Source organism: Zootoca vivipara, chromosome 4 (assembly GCF_963506605.1).
Source record: "Zootoca vivipara chromosome 4, rZooViv1.1, whole genome shotgun sequence".
Taxonomy (NCBI): Eukaryota; Metazoa; Chordata; class Lepidosauria; order Squamata; family Lacertidae; genus Zootoca; species Zootoca vivipara.
In genome coordinates, this window is record NC_083279.1 from 70633582 (window position 1) to 70650388 (window position 16807).

General features: G+C 45.1%; 1 protein-coding gene and 1 long non-coding RNA gene across 3 annotated transcripts; one reads left to right on the forward strand and one right to left on the reverse strand.

The window, feature by feature from the left end:
* The first annotated feature begins 258 nt into the window (after positions 1–258).
* LOC132592006 (uncharacterized) lies at positions 259–4099 on the forward strand. The gene is made up of 3 exons (XR_009557494.1): positions 259–383; positions 3758–3856; positions 4017–4099. It is a non-coding gene; the product is annotated as an uncharacterized LOC132592006 (long non-coding RNA).
* Positions 3848–13520, reverse strand: GPR161 (G protein-coupled receptor 161). 2 transcript variants are annotated; one of them, XM_035116491.2, is made up of 6 exons: positions 13407–13520; positions 9491–9902; positions 8002–8726; positions 7231–7335; positions 5422–5541; positions 3848–4705 (listed from the first exon to the last, which is right to left on the reverse strand). In XM_035116491.2, exons 2-6 carry the CDS (start codon positions 9856–9858, stop codon positions 4458–4460), a joined length of 1566 nt encoding a protein of 521 aa, XP_034972382.1. In that variant the 5' UTR covers positions 9859–9902; positions 13407–13520; the 3' UTR covers positions 3848–4457. The 2 variants fall into 2 exon arrangements, with proteins under 2 accessions (XP_034972382.1, XP_034972383.1); XM_035116492.2 differs by lacking the exon at positions 13407–13520 and having other exon boundaries at positions 9302–9632.
* Positions 13521–16807: the final 3287 nt, after the last annotated feature.

The window sequence follows — 16807 nt, forward strand, 5'->3', positions numbered from 1 at the left end:
CCGGAGGGAAATACGGACGGGGTGTTGAGCCTCAGAGCGCAGAACGGCGTTTCCTCTGCCCGTGCGGCTGCCCAATCACGGAAAGCGGAGGGGAAAGCAGCCAATGGGTTCATAATTTGGAATTCCCCGGGTGTTGCCTGGTGGGTGATTGGTTTCATGCGCTTTGCAGACACTTAGGGCCATATGATGAACTGCAGTTGGACGAGCTCGCGCTCGCTTTCCCTACTTTCCCTTAGTCATTTGCACCATCAGATATCCCACCCCCAGTTCCTTTGGAGAACCACTGGTCTAAATTCTGGCTTCTATAAGACGCTCTAAAATCCATTTTCCGACTAAAGGGGCCAGAAGTGAGACCCTGTGAACGCAATGGCTCTTACTCCCAGGTATAGCATTGCAACCTTAACTATATCTATAGGCACTGCTTAGTATTCTGTTTTGATTAAAGAGCTGTGTGGTGTAATGGTTATGGTGCCAGACTAGGACTAAGGAAGCCTAGGTTCAAACCATTGCTCAGCCATGTTCAATTGGTGACCTTTGGCCAGTAAATTTCTCAGCCTAACATGCATCACAGGGTTGTGAGGATAAAATGAGAAGGAACCATGTTCATGACCCTTGAGCTCCTGTAAGGAAAGCTGGGATACGCATGTACGGTAATTAATAATAATAATAATAATCCAGAGACAATATGTGCTGATAGGCTAAAGATTAAATCACCAGTTAATTGTGTTGTATAAGGCATAAAGGTTCTATAACATACAGGCATTACATAATCCTACTTATAACTTCTAATATTTTGAAACAAAAGCTTTGTAGAAAATTGTTAAATTTACTGTGTTTTTTTGTGTGCCACCTAATCAGACCTTATTGAAAGAGTTGATACTTTGTTGTTGTTTATAGTCATCTAGTCGTGTCCGACTCTTCGTGACCCCCTGGACCAGAGCACGCCAGGCACTCCTGTCTTCCACTGCAAATGTCTAATAAATCCCTTATTTTCCTGACAGTTTTCCTTGGGATAGAAAATCACTATCTTCATACATTTTTTTTATTTTTCAAAGCATTCATATAGAAAACCATATATCTTTTTTATATCTTTTTAAACAATTGGGGGAGGGAATACAAAATGAGAATGCATCAACAACAAAATTCTGTATGAGACTATTCTGCTCAGTAAGAGTACCATAAGGAAATAGAGAGACCTTCTGGACCAAAGCAAAGGCCCATCCTGTTCTCAGTGTGACCAACCAGATAGATGCCTACAGGAAGCTCGCAAGCAACAACACTCTCCCTGTAGTGAACCCCAGCAACAGGCATGCTACCTCTGATGTGAGAAATAACATAGGCATCATGGATTAGTAAACATTTATAGTCTTATCCTCCATAAATTTATCTAATCACCATTTCAAAGTTCTTTACAATGAAAGAGCAAACGCTGACCATAGCTATCTGACTCCTCCATCTATTCCTCCACTACGGAAATAGGGCTGGTTTAATAGGCCCAATTACTACCAATAGGTTTTTTCTTTGAAATACAGGCAAGAAAAACCGTATCAGTCTCTCAAAAATACTTTTGGCTTCTTGATTTGGGGCACAAGCTTCCATTGCCACTATGTGACTTGGGAATTACCTGGGGTCTGAGAGAGCTGGTAGCAGTGTCCTGAAGGCACATCAGATGTGACAATGACATGAAGACATTGCAAGATGCCAGGGCTGGCCCAATATATTCTGCCGTCTGAGGTGAAAGGCAGGATGGTTCCCTGCTCCAGTTCCACCCCAGTTCAAATACAGACTAGACCACCCAATCTCCAGGCAGCTTAGAGGGCACAGGTTGGTTTGTATGAAGCAGAGTCTCTACAACATCTTTGCTCTCCCTTATCCCAGCATCTGCTGCCTTGCACTGCTTAAAATTAGGGCCAGCTCTGCAAGATGCCAGTTCTTCAGCAGGTAAACACATTGTGTTCATGCTTCTATTGCAGTATATCTACTTAGAAGTAAAGACTCTTAAATTCAATGAGACTCCCAGGTGTGTGTGTTTAGGATTGCAGCCTTAGTTGTTAGTCACAGTAGCTTCCACCTAGGATTCATCTAGAGTGGATTCCTTAATATTTGAAATATAATTTTTTTCCCATTTGCAGTTAAGGAAGGAGAAAAGCAAGTACAGTATAAAAATGCTGCTGTTCTGTAGAAAGGTTGAACACATTTACCAAAGTTGTTAAGAGCTGCTCAGTATTGCAGAACAGGTGTTATACACAGAATATTAAAACATTTCAAAGCTCTTGGCACAGTTGTAAGTGTTGTAAACATCATTTGGGTAGATGGTTTGAGAAAATGTCTGTGCAAAATCTTGGAATCCTACCATTAACATATATTCATTTGTTTAACCAAAGATTGGCAAGTGCTTTTTGTCGCAAAGTGATTTATATTACTGAGCGGAGTAAGACAAATGGATGAAATTTCAGTCTTAAAAGCGCACCCAGAGGTTTTTCAAGCCTCACCTTATGGCATCCTCCACACACCCTGTAAAGGAAAGAGAGCATTTCAGGGCAGCATTTTTGCTGTGGTTCTAGGAGGAATACTTAGAAGGGAGAATTCAGCAACTCTTCTATGCACATAAAATCATTGTTAGCATGTTCACTAGGCTATTTAGCAGGGATGGGGAACCTGCAGCCCTCCAGATGTTGTTGGACTCCAGCACCTATCAGCCCCATCCTGCATGGCTGTGATCCCAACCATATTTACTTGGAAGCCGTTCCTACAGATTTAAGCAGAACTTAAGTGGAAATTGAAAGTGGTCTTCAGGAAACCATGCTACAGCAGCACCACTAAAAAGAGTCTCAATTCTCCCTTCTAACCTTAAAGAATTAGTAGCTATGGACATACTGTATGTCTGCAGGTTTATTCATGGCACTTGAAAATGTTTCGACCACTGTATGATAATTATTTAAGTAATCCCATATGGCACAAGTAGGGAAATAGCACCTGCTATTTCTGTTTGTTATAGATGGGACAAAAGGAAAATTTAAAGGCAAGGTGCCTCAATAGTACGCACTGTTGAATTCAAAGCTGCCCCTGTGAACCCAGCATTCTGAGCTAACCATTTGCTAATTTTTGTCAAAGCCCGATTAGTGTTTCAGCAGACTCAAGATTTCAGCCTTTCTGTGAAACCCAAAAAAGAAGTACTTTGGGGTAGGAGGGAGAGAAGAAAAGTGGGACAGAGGCTTTCAAGCAGGTGTCTGAAAAGGTTTCAATTTGACTGAGTAGGAGTGGCATTTTGTTGTGGATGACTTGATGAATTCCAGTTTTCAAACACTCAATTTATGCTAGTTACAGGTAGGTAGCCATGTTGGTCTGACGTAGTCAAAACAAAATGTAAAAAAATTCCTTCCAGTAGCACCTTAGAGACCAACTAAGTTTATCATAGGTATGAGCTTTCGTGTGCATGCACACTTCTTCAGAAGAAGTATCAGAAGAAGTGTGCATGCACACGAAAGCACATATCTATGACAAACTTAGTTGGTCTCTAAGGTGCTACTGGAAGGATTTTTTTATTATTTTTTCACTTTATGCTGTTATTTGGTTTCAGATCAAGAAAACCTTGATTCACAGCTTACCTGGAAACACCACCAATGGGATGTAAAAACTGGTTCAACTGTTGTGCATTAGTTAAAACCACATACACGGCACTTCTCAAAAGTCATTAAAGTAAGACAAGACATATATTTCTGCATGTGTCCAACCATAAAACACCTCTGCTTTACAGTGCCATCCTAAAGCTGTCTACTCAGAAGTACTGAATTCAGTGGGGCTCATTTCCAGACAAATGGGGTTAGGATTGCAGCCTATTCATCTTTCCAATCTGGTAAGGAACCAATCCTTGATGCCTGAAGGTTTTCCTTTTCAGTTTTCTTGTCTTCCCCAGTGTGATAATGCCATCTCTTAGCCATTGCTGAACACTAGATATGACAAACTCCACTTGATCTATTAAGGCAACTTTTGTGTTTCTTTGTACTGTTCTCCAGGAGCATGTGAAGGAAACAGTCACGTTTATGAAGGTGTAGTGGAGGAAAGGACCTATCTCAAATGGATAGCGTCAGTGGGTGGAATTAAAGAGAAAACAAGTAGGAAGAGGATCCTTTAAGGAATCCCGTATCACTTCAAGAAGCAGAGTTTATCATTCATGTTGTGAGTAGCCTCCCTTGTCTACTTCTAATTTCCTTTTCATTTTGACCAGTTTCCTAACTGAGCAGCCAGTCGGGCACAAGGTGGCCTTAACCCTACCCTGAAGGGCAAAACACATATATTTGACATATGCACACAAATTCTAATACTGTTAAGACAAGACTTCAGGTATTATTTTTTACGATGTCCTTGGACTAAAACGTTGAAGGCCATTTTGCTTTCCTTTCAAAAGGCCCTGTATTGTCCCTAGTGGTTCCGTCTGTTCCTTGTTGGGAGAAATTTCAAGTGTTCCCTTCCTCAATGCTTTGCAGCTGCAGTCTTTGGCCAACATGGGTCCTGCCCCCACGCCGGGCACCAGCGTTGCTGCCGGGCACAGTTCGCACTGGAAACAGAGAGCCAGGTAAAGCGTCTCCACCAAACAAGGTGATCCTCACGTCTGCCTCAATAGCTTTGGCCAGGCTGGATGCATAACTGTCCAGAGACTTATGAACGTCAGCTTTTACCTGGAGAATAGAATTCTTCGCCGCTTCTGAACAGAGAAAACAGACAGTTTAGAAGAACGTATGGAAGCCTTGCCCACAAGGAACTATTTGTAGACTTCATACACAAAGTAGCTCTTCAGTGGATCTATTAATACAGATAATTTCAGGATTCTGCCATGGAATGACATAATAATTCTAAAGCTAACCAAATGGAGAGTCAAAGCAGAGCAAATGCCTGATATTTTAATAAGGACATCTATCCGTAAACTTAAACTACAGTGTATTGGCAGCGGATATTGAGGTTGCTCGCAAAAGTCATCTAAATGGAGAAAAAAATGGTTCTGAATTAAACACTGGCTTCAGTAATAATAACAACAGGACCAATACTTGTATCATTGTTTTTTGCACTCAGCTCCCTGAGCTAACAAAACACCTGCCCATGCCTGGTCTTACCGGTAGCACAGAAATTACAGGTATTATTTTATTCAATACCTGCACCACCAGTTCTGTAAGTTGCCCTTGAACAATTTGCTTAAGTCAGATCCCACTTTATTTTATTGTCTTATGTGTCTTATCCACTTACAATCTATAGCTCCCCTATATGGGTCCCCTGTTTTTAAGGTAGTTTTCATCCTTCTTTTCTGTATGTTTCACCCCTTGGCTTTTTGCATGTTATTCCTTGGTTTTTAACACTTGAATAGTACCTAGTAACATTTTATGTGTTTTCTGTCTGCTTGGACTAAAATACCCAGCCTCAGCACACCTTTAGTTTGTTCCACTTCATCTTCAAAAGTCACAGAACTCCTCCGTCGATGGGGATAAAGGCAATGTGGGTGATGAACTCCATCAGAACTATAGTCTTCAAGCAGCATGACATCTGTTCCTAAAACAAAAGCATGGCTTGTACAGTTAATTTATGGAAGAATTACTATCGTGAATACGTGCAAAAAAAAATGGCCAGTTTTTCTTTTTCTTAGCATTCTAAGAACTGGAATGGCACAACATGAGGGAAACATTTTGCTTGTAACAGAGCCACTGTAGTGTAGTGGATAGAGTGCTGGGCTAGGACCTAGGAAACCAGGGTTCAAACCTGTACTCAGCCATGAAGCCCACTGGGTGACCTTGGGTCAGTTACTGCCTCTCAGCCTGGTCTAACTCACAGGGTGGTTGTAAGGATAAAATGGGGAAAAGAACAGTGTATGCCACCTTGAGCTACTTGGAGGAAAGGTGGAATATCAATGTAAGAAAAGTAATAATGCTAAGATAGCGGTGGGGAAATCTGATGGAGAGAATAGGTGGATGGAAGAGAGGCTTAATCCTTCCCCTGCCTGTTCACTGTTGCAATTGCCCCACCTTGACCTTTTTTTGAAATAAAAACCATTATTTCTTCCAAATTGGGCACTGAGCCTGGAAGAAGGCTTATTAGGGGTGGGGTGGGAAATGACTACAGGGGACAATTGGTGGGTAGAGGAATGCTTAAGCACATCCCATCTCTCACTGATTGATCCTTCCCAGCAGATGGCTCCCACCATTGCCCCTGCATTGGTATTAACCAGCAGCTGGGTTTTTGAAATGTGTTTACAAGTATCACACGTAGCTCTGCTCTTAGGCAGCAACTCAAGTGCCTCTGTATAGCCTGATGATATGCATGTTGACTTGAAATAATGCATTGTGTGGGACTCACTTCCAAGCTGGTGTGCACAGGACTGCAACTCTGCTTTAAGTTTCAAAGATGCAGGGAGAAGACAACTGAAATTATTTATTTCATGTCTCACACAATAAATTACCTGGGTGTCATGTAGAAAAATAACCCAACGATAAAAAATATATATAAAATAGACTTTAAAAATATATATCCAGTGAGCATGAAATCCATATTCAGAAGACCAGCACAATAAAATAGGATAAAAAGCACAGGGTGATATCCAGCTAACGTGTCCCATCAGTGCGAGGAGTTCCACCTGCACAATGGGATCTCCTCCCATTCATGCGTGCCACACACCTTCCCCAAATCTCCACAGGGTTGTGGGAACTTTCACAACAGATTTAGGGTGTTCACAAGGAAATGAGTCCCTCCATGCTGATGGGTATCTTAGCACTGTGCAGGATACAACCCACAGAAGTCAAGATCACCATCAAACATAAGAGCTAAAGACCACCAACCATACTAACAAAGACAAAAATGCCTGGAAAAACAAGATGGCCTTGGACCTGTTGTTAAAAACGCAACAATGGAAGCACCAGGCAAGCTTCCCTTGGGACAGCATTTTCTAGCTGGGGTCGACCACCAAAAAGGCCCTTGTGGCTACGTTCCCAACTTCAGGTTGAGGGGCAACACAGAGAAGGATCTCTATACATTATCTTAAGTCATGGGACATGGGAGGAAGCATTCTATTAGGTATAGAGGTCCCAAGCCATGGAGGGCTATATAGTTCAAGACCAACACCTTGGATTGCTAAACACTGTTACCAGTAAGTGCCACTTTTAATCCAGTTTCTTATAGTAATAATAGTTTCTCACAACTGTACATAGAAAATGTGAGTTATTTTTATTTTAAAAAAGGAAGAGTTACCCGAATCCTGAGAGCAGCTGAAACCTGTATCGCCAGTGCTGCTGCTGTGTCCTAAAGTCCTCTCACCTGCCATGAGAGCCGTGAGATGCGGAGAAAGTCCCAAATCTGCAAAAAAGACCTTCAGCATTAGAAAACGACACCCTGGAGAAGTTCTGGGAGATTTTAATCAAAAGCATCTTCCAAAGCTCCCACTACTTATTATCCAGCTGTTTGATTTAGCCAACAGCTAAACTGCAGCATCCATATGTTTGCATAATCCAGAGCTGAACACTATATGACAGGAATACCATCTCCAATGGAGAAATCAAAGACAGGGAATTTATTCCTCTCCCTTTCAGTGGTACAGTGGTACCTCTGGGTACGAACTTAATTCGTTCCGGAGGTCTGTTCTTAAACTGAAACCATTCTTAACCTGGAGGTACCACTTTAGCTAATGGGGCATCCTGCTGCTGCTGCGCCGCTGGCACACAATTTCTGTTCTCATCCTGAGCTGAAGTTCTTAACCTGAGGTACTACTTCTGGGTAACCTGAAGTGTTTGTAACCCAAGGTGTTTGTAACCCGAGGTACCACTCTAGTGGAATCTGAATGTTTCCCTGTCGACATGACCAACTGATGTTTAAGTAACCTTAACTAACACATTTGAGAGACTACTATTTTTTCTTCATCATCACCTGGCAAGCATAAAAATAATAAAAAGGCAACAAGCCTTTGGGTGAGAAAGTGGCATCTAGAGAAATCATACCATAAGCCATACCAACATGCTTTATTACCTGTGATCCTATTAGAAATACTAAATAATCTGGACGTCCTTTGCCGTTGAACAAATGATTCTCTGTAGTACCGGTCTCCAAAGCACATTCCCAGCAACTCCTTGCGTACCGTTTTATTCCAGAGTCCATAAATCAAAGGGTGGCAAATAGCACTTGTAAAAGACAACCAAGTTGCCAGTGTCTCCAAAGCAGGGGAAATGCTGTCTTTCCCCCAAAGCGCCTCGGATGTAATAACCACCATATAAGGCCCCCATGTGATTACAAAAGCACCAATCACAACCAAGATAGTTATCAAAGCTTTGCACTGATTGGCAGAATAAACGACTCCTTGGAAAGCATTCCTTCGGCTGCCTGACGAGGATGTTGAAGTGCTGGAGTTTTTCCTCCCATTCCTTTGGGTGTCTTCCTCCGCGATGACGACGCTCCCGCAGTGAATCTTCCGCGCTTTAATCCTGGCCACGCGGAATATGAATCCGTAGCAAATCATCATGACTAAGAAGGGCAGCAGCGCGCACCAGATTTGCCAAAAGGCAGTGTAGCCTGCTTCTTTATGCCACGCGGCCACACACATCCATTTGAACTGGTCAAACTCTAATGAGGACCAGCCAAAAAGGGGAGGAAGGCACCCGATGAGGGAATGCAGCCAGACGTACAGAAGGGCAACAACAGCTCTGTTGCCTGTAATCTTCATTGGGTAAACCATCGGGTACAGGACAGCGTAGTACCTGAGGAGAAAGAGGAGGAGGATTCAGCAACCTTACACAGCATGCAGTAAGAAGGGGAAATGAGTTTTTTCCTTTGAAAAACTTGCTCTCAGTAATCAACCAAATGGGCAACTTCTACAGATAGAGCTTTTGCATGGTTTGGAGCTCAAAGGACACAGAAAGTGATGATGCTAAAATATAAATTGTACAAATCTGTCATTATGGTGCAGTTTTTAATTAGCTATGCTGGAGCACCAGCTGACATTTATGATGTTAACATGAGTGAGCACACAAGGTACAGGGGAGGGTACTGTCCAACTTAGATGCTGCTTGCAGGCTTCCCATTGTAATCTGGCTGGCCACTGTGAGAACAGGATGCTGGATTAGATGAGCCATTGGTCAACCCAAATGGATTATTCTTATGTTCTTATCCTTTTTCCTAGTGGCCAGCCAGATGTCTTCTGGGAGGCCCCATAGAGGAATGGTTCTGTTTGATCACTCTTTGACTCCCCCAAAAATATTTTCTTGTCCTGTAATACTTTAAGCCGGGTCTCCCTCTCTGCACAGGTGTATTCTGGCTTGTCTTTACTGCTCACCCACATCCCATCTGTAATGAAAGCAGCTGGATAGCTCAGTTGGTTACAGCCTGGTGCTGATAACACCAAGGTTGCAGGTTCGTTCCCCGTAAGGGACAGCTGCATATTCCTGCATTGCAGGGAGTTGGGCTTAGATGATCCTCAGGGTCCCTTCCAGCTCTGTGATGCTATGATTCTATGACAGCATACCGGTCGATTGCAATGAGTCCGAGAGTGAGCATACTGGCCGAGCTGATCAGCATGTAGAGCAGGGCAGAGAAGTTGCACCAAACGACTCCGAAGATCCATTCCCGCCGGATGGAGCTGGTCACGACGAAAGGAAGCACCAGCACGGAGAGAAGGAAATTGGACAGGGTCAGGCTGAAAACAAACTTGTTGCTCAGTGTGAGGAGGTACGACTTCTTGTAAAGAGTGAGTACGATCACCAGGTTTCCTAAACAAATAAAAATGGTGATGACAATAATAGCAATGGACTCTGTAACTCGGCCAGCTCCGTCTTCCAGCACCGTAAGGTTCCCTGAGGCGTTCTCGTTGCTGAGAGGCGAGTTGATGCTCATTGTCGGAGCGTCCTGTGTTGGAGCAGCCAGGACATGCTGGACACCTGAAAAAGAAGATATACTATAGATATATATTCTCTGCCAATGCAGGTGGAGACTTCCTGGCAGATTTTTCACATTCCGTGTCTGTCCTATTCTCTTCAGGAATGCTGCATATATACCATATTGGCCCAAAGATAAGTCACACTTTTTTTTCTCCCAAGCTGATATTTGCGACCTTTCGATATTGCTGCTGAAACAGCTGCCCACAAAGGCCGTCAGGGGTGCAGGACAAGGGTGCCTGTCCCAACCGTGGTTCCCAAGCCTTCCCCGAACCACCGGAAAGAAGGGGGAAGGCCACCAGCAAAGCGGTGGGGCTTCCCCACCAGGAAGCAGCCCAGGAGCACGAGGAAATGGTGCACAGCCCGCATACCGCTCCCAAGTCTCCCCTGAGCTGCTGTAAGGAAGGGGGAAGGCCGCCAGCAAAGCAGTTACTGTATTCGGCAGCGGACGACCGCATGGGCTTCAGTGGTGTGTGCTTGTTTGGGACAGGTGCTTGTTGACCCCACTTTTGATTCTTCCCCCACCCTCCCTGGGCAAGCCTCGTGTGTGTTCCTCGTTGTGTGATTGCGCTTCATTGGGCGTCTGCCTTTCGGAATCCCCCTCCCCCTCCAATTTTAAGGGTGCGGCTTATATTTGAGTGTGGCTTATATTCGGGCCGATGCGGTACATAGTGGGGGATGTCTCAATTGGCAGGCACAACTCAGTGTAAACAAACAGCCATCTTGCCCTGAGAAGAAGCAGAAACAGCTTGATGAGCTGCCGCCACCCAGCTCCAAGGGGTGTGACTGCCCTCCTGCAATTGAAAAACGTCTTCAATATTAGCCTCTTCTACTTGCTGATCAGAAGGTCGGCGGTTTGAATCCCTGTGACGTGGTGAGTTACTTGCTCCCAGCTCCTGCCAACCTAGCAGTTCGAAAGCACGTCAAAATGCAAGTACAGTAGATAAATAGGAACCGCTAAAGCGGGAAGGTAAACGTTTCCATGTGCTGCTCTGGTTTGCCAGAAGCGGCTTTGTCATGCTGGCCACATGACCTGGAAGCTATACGCTGGCTCCCTCGGCCAATAATGCGAGATGAGCGCGCAACCCCAGAGTCGGCCACAACTGGACCTAATGGTCAGGGATCCCTTTACCTTTTTAGTGATCATTATTGCTTTAATAATCTACTGAAAAGTAGGACCTATCATCATTTGGATCCAGAGAAAATTCATTGAGCACACTTCACATTGAAATTTATGGGACTTCAATTCTAACCGTACTTACCTGGGAGTAAGCTCCATTGAATGCAATGGGACTTACTTCCACATAGACATGTTTAGGATTGCACTCTTAGCCTCCAATGTTTTTTCAGTATTTCCTTGACATTTCAAGAATTTCAACAAGCTATAGTAGCAGTAGCAAAGCTGAGGCGGAAATGAGTTAAGAGTTCATTGTATGAGTCTCACAGTGGCTATTGTGTATCTAATTACTTGGTAAACAGATAATTCTCTATTTCCCTTTACACCAATTAAATCTGTCCTTTGGGTGATAACAATAATCAAAAACAGGGTTAAGTACATAACATTTATTGCATTCCACATACGCAGAAAGCTAGTGATAGGAATATCTCTCTGTTCCAGCTTTTAAATGGAAGCAGGAATTTCTGCCCACAATCTCCAGTACCTTTCTCTGTTGAATGAGCAGTAGTGTGCTCAAGAATTCTGAAAGATTTTGCAAGTGTAGGGCAGTAGCAATTCTTACTCATCAGGAGACTCAAAGGATTTTCATACATTTAGAAAGGACCGGCCAAGCTGTGAAGAGTTTTGCAGCCTCCTCCCTCCATTGGTTACCACTGGTACCCTGAGCAAGCTGCCCAAAGGTCCATCAATCAGAGGTATGATTCTAGTCAAATGCAAGCAACTTCTAAGATCTGGTGACATCAACTGGGGGAAATTAATCACTTGCTTAATTCTCACATTGAAATCAATGGGAATTAAAATGCTCGACATTAGTTTTGCATGTACACCACAGCACAGTTTTTCATGCAGGGACACAAATGCAACTTTTGCCCTTTTGATCTGGCTCTATTAATTAATGTGGAACATGTAATACCACCGTTCAAAAAGGGGCCTACTAATACAGATCAGAAATCCTACTCTGTGTATCACTTTTTTTCATCCACAAAAAACCCAGAACAATTGGTTCCCTCTTTCTTGTGGTACAGTCCTGTTTGTGTCCAGAAATGTAATACTATAAAATGGGTAGCTACCGTAGTTGATGTGGTGCTCTCCAGGTGTTGTAGCCAATGGTCAGGGATGATGGGAGTTGTAGACCAGAACAGCTGGAGGGCACCACATTGGCTGCCCTTACTATGAACCATATGGGCAAGACCAATCATGTGAGCCTTATCTTCAAATATCTAAAAGGCTGTCACATGGAAGATGGAGCAAGCTTGTTTTCTCCTGCTCTGGAGTTCAGGACCTGAACCAATGGATTCAAGTTACAAGAAAAGAGATTCTGACTAAACATCAGGAAGAACTTTCTGACAGTAAGAGCTGTTCGGCAGTGGAACAGACTCCCATGGGAGGTGGTGAACTCTCCTTCTTTGGAGGTTTTAAAGTAGAGCTTGGATGGCCATGAGCCATGGATGCTTTAGTTGTGATTCCTGCTTTAAAGGAGGTTGATGCTCCTCAGAGTCCCTCCCAACTCTACCTGTCTATGAGTCTGCCATTCTTTCCCCAAGTGCACTGCTTCATTCACACATTTGCTGGCTACACGGGGTTCCACCACGAGGCAGCAACTCGCTTCCCAAACAAGTGTGTGTGAGAGAGAGTGAATCAATGGAATCCGTCTGTGATCTTAAGCAGGCCTAGAGTCGCATGTACTGTATCAAACGACGGATTCTAGCAACGAAGCTTCCCCATCTCATTCGCTTTTGGGTGTGAGATCTGGGGATCCCTGTCTGCCAAGATCTTGTCACCCGTCGAAAGCAACCCAAACGCAGAGGCGGCCGTCGGTTCCGAGTCCCCCACTCCCTGGATGCTCCCGACACACCACCCTGAGAAGTGGACGAAGCCCTCCGCTTCTCCCCAGCCGTCTTTGCGCCTTGCATTCCCCCGTCCCCCAGACCCTGGAGCTGCCCGCACCCAGCCGGGTTTCCCCCCGCCCCCCGTGCAAGCGTCTTTGGAGCCCAGCCCTTTTCCTCTGGAGCTGCCACCCGCGGAGGCGTGGAAGGGGCCGTGGCGGCGGCGGCGGCAGGGTTCTCCGCGCGCCTCCCTCCCTCGCCCGCCTTGCCAGCCGCCCCATCCCGGCGCAGGGGGAGACAAAGCCGGTTCTGTTCCGCAGCCGCGGAGACCCCGCCAGTGGAGACAGGCGCCCGCCCGGGGACCGGAGGGCCCCTCGCCGAAGAGGCGGTCAGCCGGGACCTTCGCTCGTACACAATGGCCCCTCCATTGCGCGCGCGCTCTCGCTCTTGCGCGCACCTTCCCTTCATCCCGGGCTGGGGCGCGGGTAAGAGAGACCCACTCACCGTCAGACCCGGCCGATCTCCTCCTGCTCGGCCGTCGAGGGCCAGCGGAGTCAGGTTACCGCGCCCAGGACCCCCCACAGCCGCCGCCGCCGCCAGACTCCCAGAAAATGCGCCCGACCCCCTTTCCTCCCCGTCCATCCTCCCAGCTACTCTTTCCCATCCCGCCAGTCCCCGTTTCGCTCCTCCCATTCCCCCACCCGCTCCTCCCCTCCTTTGTCCTTCCCCAGTTTGCTGCCCCTCTTTTCAGATTTCCTCTTGATCTTTCGCGCTCGCGTTACGGCGAGGCAAAAGAAAGCCACGGCTCCGCGCTTGCCTGCGAGTCAGCGCCGTGGAACGTGAGGAAGGAAACGACGCCGAGGCTCGCCCTGGGCAAAAGTGCTGCCTTCTCTTTTAGAGACCAGTCGGTTTCCCTGAAAATCAGCAGCTGCTGGGAGATGTTCCTAAGCAGTACTCTGGTTCACCGCCAGTATTAAACAGTTTATATTATATAGCTGTTCTCCCCTCCACCCTCAGGATTCCTGTCTTTCACACTCCATAAACTTTCTCTCTCCCCTTCCATTTTGCTGTGCACCAGACTCAAAACTCAACACAGAGAGAGATAGGAAGAGAAATGAGTATTTGCGGGAAAGGGATGGAATCCGCAGTATTTTAGGGCAATATCAGAACAGCACACAAAGCTAACTTTGCAAAGAGGGCTTTCGTTCAATGAAACAAAGCACCTTCAATAAAGTTACAGAATTCAGCAGGTTTTTCCAACAGTTTGCGTCCTAGTCCATCAAACTAAAGCAGAGTTAAGGAACCTGCGGCCCTCTGCTTAATTTCCTGCAGCCCTTGGAGTCCTTTCAGAATGGTGGCAAAGAGAGGAAAGGAGAAGCCAGTGGAAGAAAAGAAGTTGTTCCACCCAGTTTTGGTTCCAGGCCTGCCCACCTCTGGAATGCAGCCCTGGAAGATGACTCCTGAGGGAATCAAGTTGCCCACACCTGGGCTAAATTCTTCTGATTGATCCAGAATGAATTAAGCTGAGAGCCAGTGTGGAATAGTGGCAACACTGGCTTCCCCCAAAGAATCCTGGGAACTGTAATTTATTCTTCACAATTCCCAGTGCCATTAACAAACTACAGTTCCCAGGCAGGATACTTTACGGGAAGCCATGGCAGCGGTGTAAATATGCTTTAAATGTCTGGTATGGATGTGTCTGGCTAGGACTAGGAAGATCTGGCTGCAAATCTCGGCTCGGGCATGAAGCTCACTGGGCAAAATCTCTTCCTTTACCTATTTTACAATGGCAGCTTCTGAGTACATATGGGTTACTTTTGTATAGCTGAGTAACAGCAACATGTAAAAATGAGTTTCAGCTATTCTGCAATAAGAACCATATTATTTGTGAGATTAAACATTCTTAAATTGTTTTAAAAAAGAAAACTTATGATGTACAGTAAATGGAGAAGAGTCCTGTGTTACATTTATAAATATGTATCTGGACTCAGCCAGTCTTTGCTGTAAGAATAGGACTACTGCAAACACTCAAGAGCAGCCCTAATTCCATCTCTGAAATGTGGAAGAGTATGATAAACATGCTTTCTAGCCAAAAGAAAAATCCTTTTGCTCACTGGGTGTTGGAACAGAAAACTCTGTGGGTGGGTGTTTCTTAAATGTAGTTAAACTGCTGCCAAGTGTTAGAAGACTCAGAAAAGTTACATTTCGTGTATGTAAAGTTTGATTGGTTTTGTTAATAAATGAAGAGTTATGATGAAGTAAGCGTTTCGGTGTCTTTCCTTGCTCTTCTCTACCCAAGTAGCTCTATCCAACTGGCAGAATTTAAAACACCACTTCATTCCCTATTTAGATTAAACGATTTATTAGAAAGTAAATAGATACTGTTAATTGGGAAAGTATGTGCTTGGCCAGAAAATGAAAAGATAACAGATTTTTGATGAATGTTTGACACAGAACTCTTAGGGAACAGAGGGATATAGAATATGAGGGTGGAGTGTCCACTGGAGGATTTTGACACAACCTGGGCAGGGCACCTCCAACTGGCCATCCCTTACTTAGCCTGGACAACAGTTCCTGCTCCTTGTTCTAAGGGAAGGGAAGTCCAGTGTGCTGGAGCGAGAATGGAAGAAGGAAGAGCAGAAGCTGCTGCCTCCCTCCATCCCCAGGGGAATATAAGAAATTGACATATGCCAAGTCATTAAACACTGGTTTATAAGTCGTCCACAACTCACTTCCATAAAGCAGCATGGTTAACATGCAAGCCTGGTTGACCTTGATCTTGGTTGTTAGCATCACATTCTCCCACAGCCTTTTGGAGAGGCGAACCAATGCCATAGCTGCCTTGCCAAGAAGCTTGTCCTCCCAGTGACGTCTATGCTGGCTTGGTCACATCCACAGAATGGAAGATGGCAGGATCCCCAAGGATGTGCTTCCTCAGGGAGCTGACTTCAGGCACTAGGCCTGTTAACAGATCAGCTGTGTGTTACAAAGGTGCCTGCAAATGTGACATGAACGGTGGCAACATTAACCATGCTGTGTGTGAATCCCCTGCAGACAACCACAGTGCCTAGAGACAGACAGTCCGGTTGTGTATCTACAGCAGTGACCAGAGGAAGAATAACTGCTGGGAGGAGCGTGAAGAGAAGCAACACAATGGTGCACTTATTGCCAGCAAAACCAGACACCTTCATCTGCCCCACTTGCAACAAAACATATCTCTCCTGTATCAGTCTCTACAGCCACAGGAGGCACTGTGACACTGCAACTGTTTGACTTTACCAGCGAAGGCGCACTCTTCCACTGTCTCCCGACTCTTAGACAGATAGATGCCAACAACAACAGGATTTATACAATGTAAAAATAAGGACCTAGTCAGTGCATTCATTGGCCAGACTACTGAACAGTGAGAGCAAATTTAGTTCTTAGTGCTCAGTTGGGTATCATCCTGACTGCATTTATATCTTGCAAGAGCTAGAGGTTTGTTTGTTTGTTTTTAAATGATAACTAAAAATTCAGACAAGGTGCCTTTAAATATCCTTGAGGGAGTCAGGTCCTCCTGTGGATACAAACTGCATAAAAAGCAGAGACTCAACAGATGCAACTCCCACGTCTCCATTATGGGGAGGACTGCACCAATTGAAATTGTGCCTGCAATATAGCCTTTAAAGGCACGGGAGCCCCGTCTACCACTTTTTTTTTAAAAAAACAAAACCCTGTGCATCTTTTGGTTAGACCCAACGATCCTGTCGAAAACACTGCAACTACCGGTATGAGTTACACTCCCGGGCTATTTCAAAACGATATAGCAGGTAGAAAATGAACGGTTATGACTTTAAGCATGTCACTTTCTGTTTAATTTCTGCTTCCTCTGAGGCTTTGGAGAGGGCAGAAACTCACCCACCAAC

Excerpts from the sequence above, each read along its gene's own strand:
- GPR161 (XM_035116491.2), bottom strand. The coding sequence starts at position 9,858 with ATGAGCATCAACTCGCCTCTCAGCAACGAGAACGCCTCAGGGAACCTT. Across the intron at positions 7,336-8,001 it reads TATTTCTAATAGGATCACAG|ATTTGGGACTTTCTCCGCAT; the intron begins GTAATAAAGCAT and ends TCTTTTTTGCAG. Across the intron at positions 4,706-5,421 it reads TGAAGTGGAACAAACTAAAG|AAGCGGCGAAGAATTCTATT; the intron begins GTGTGCTGAGGC and ends TTCTCTGTTCAG.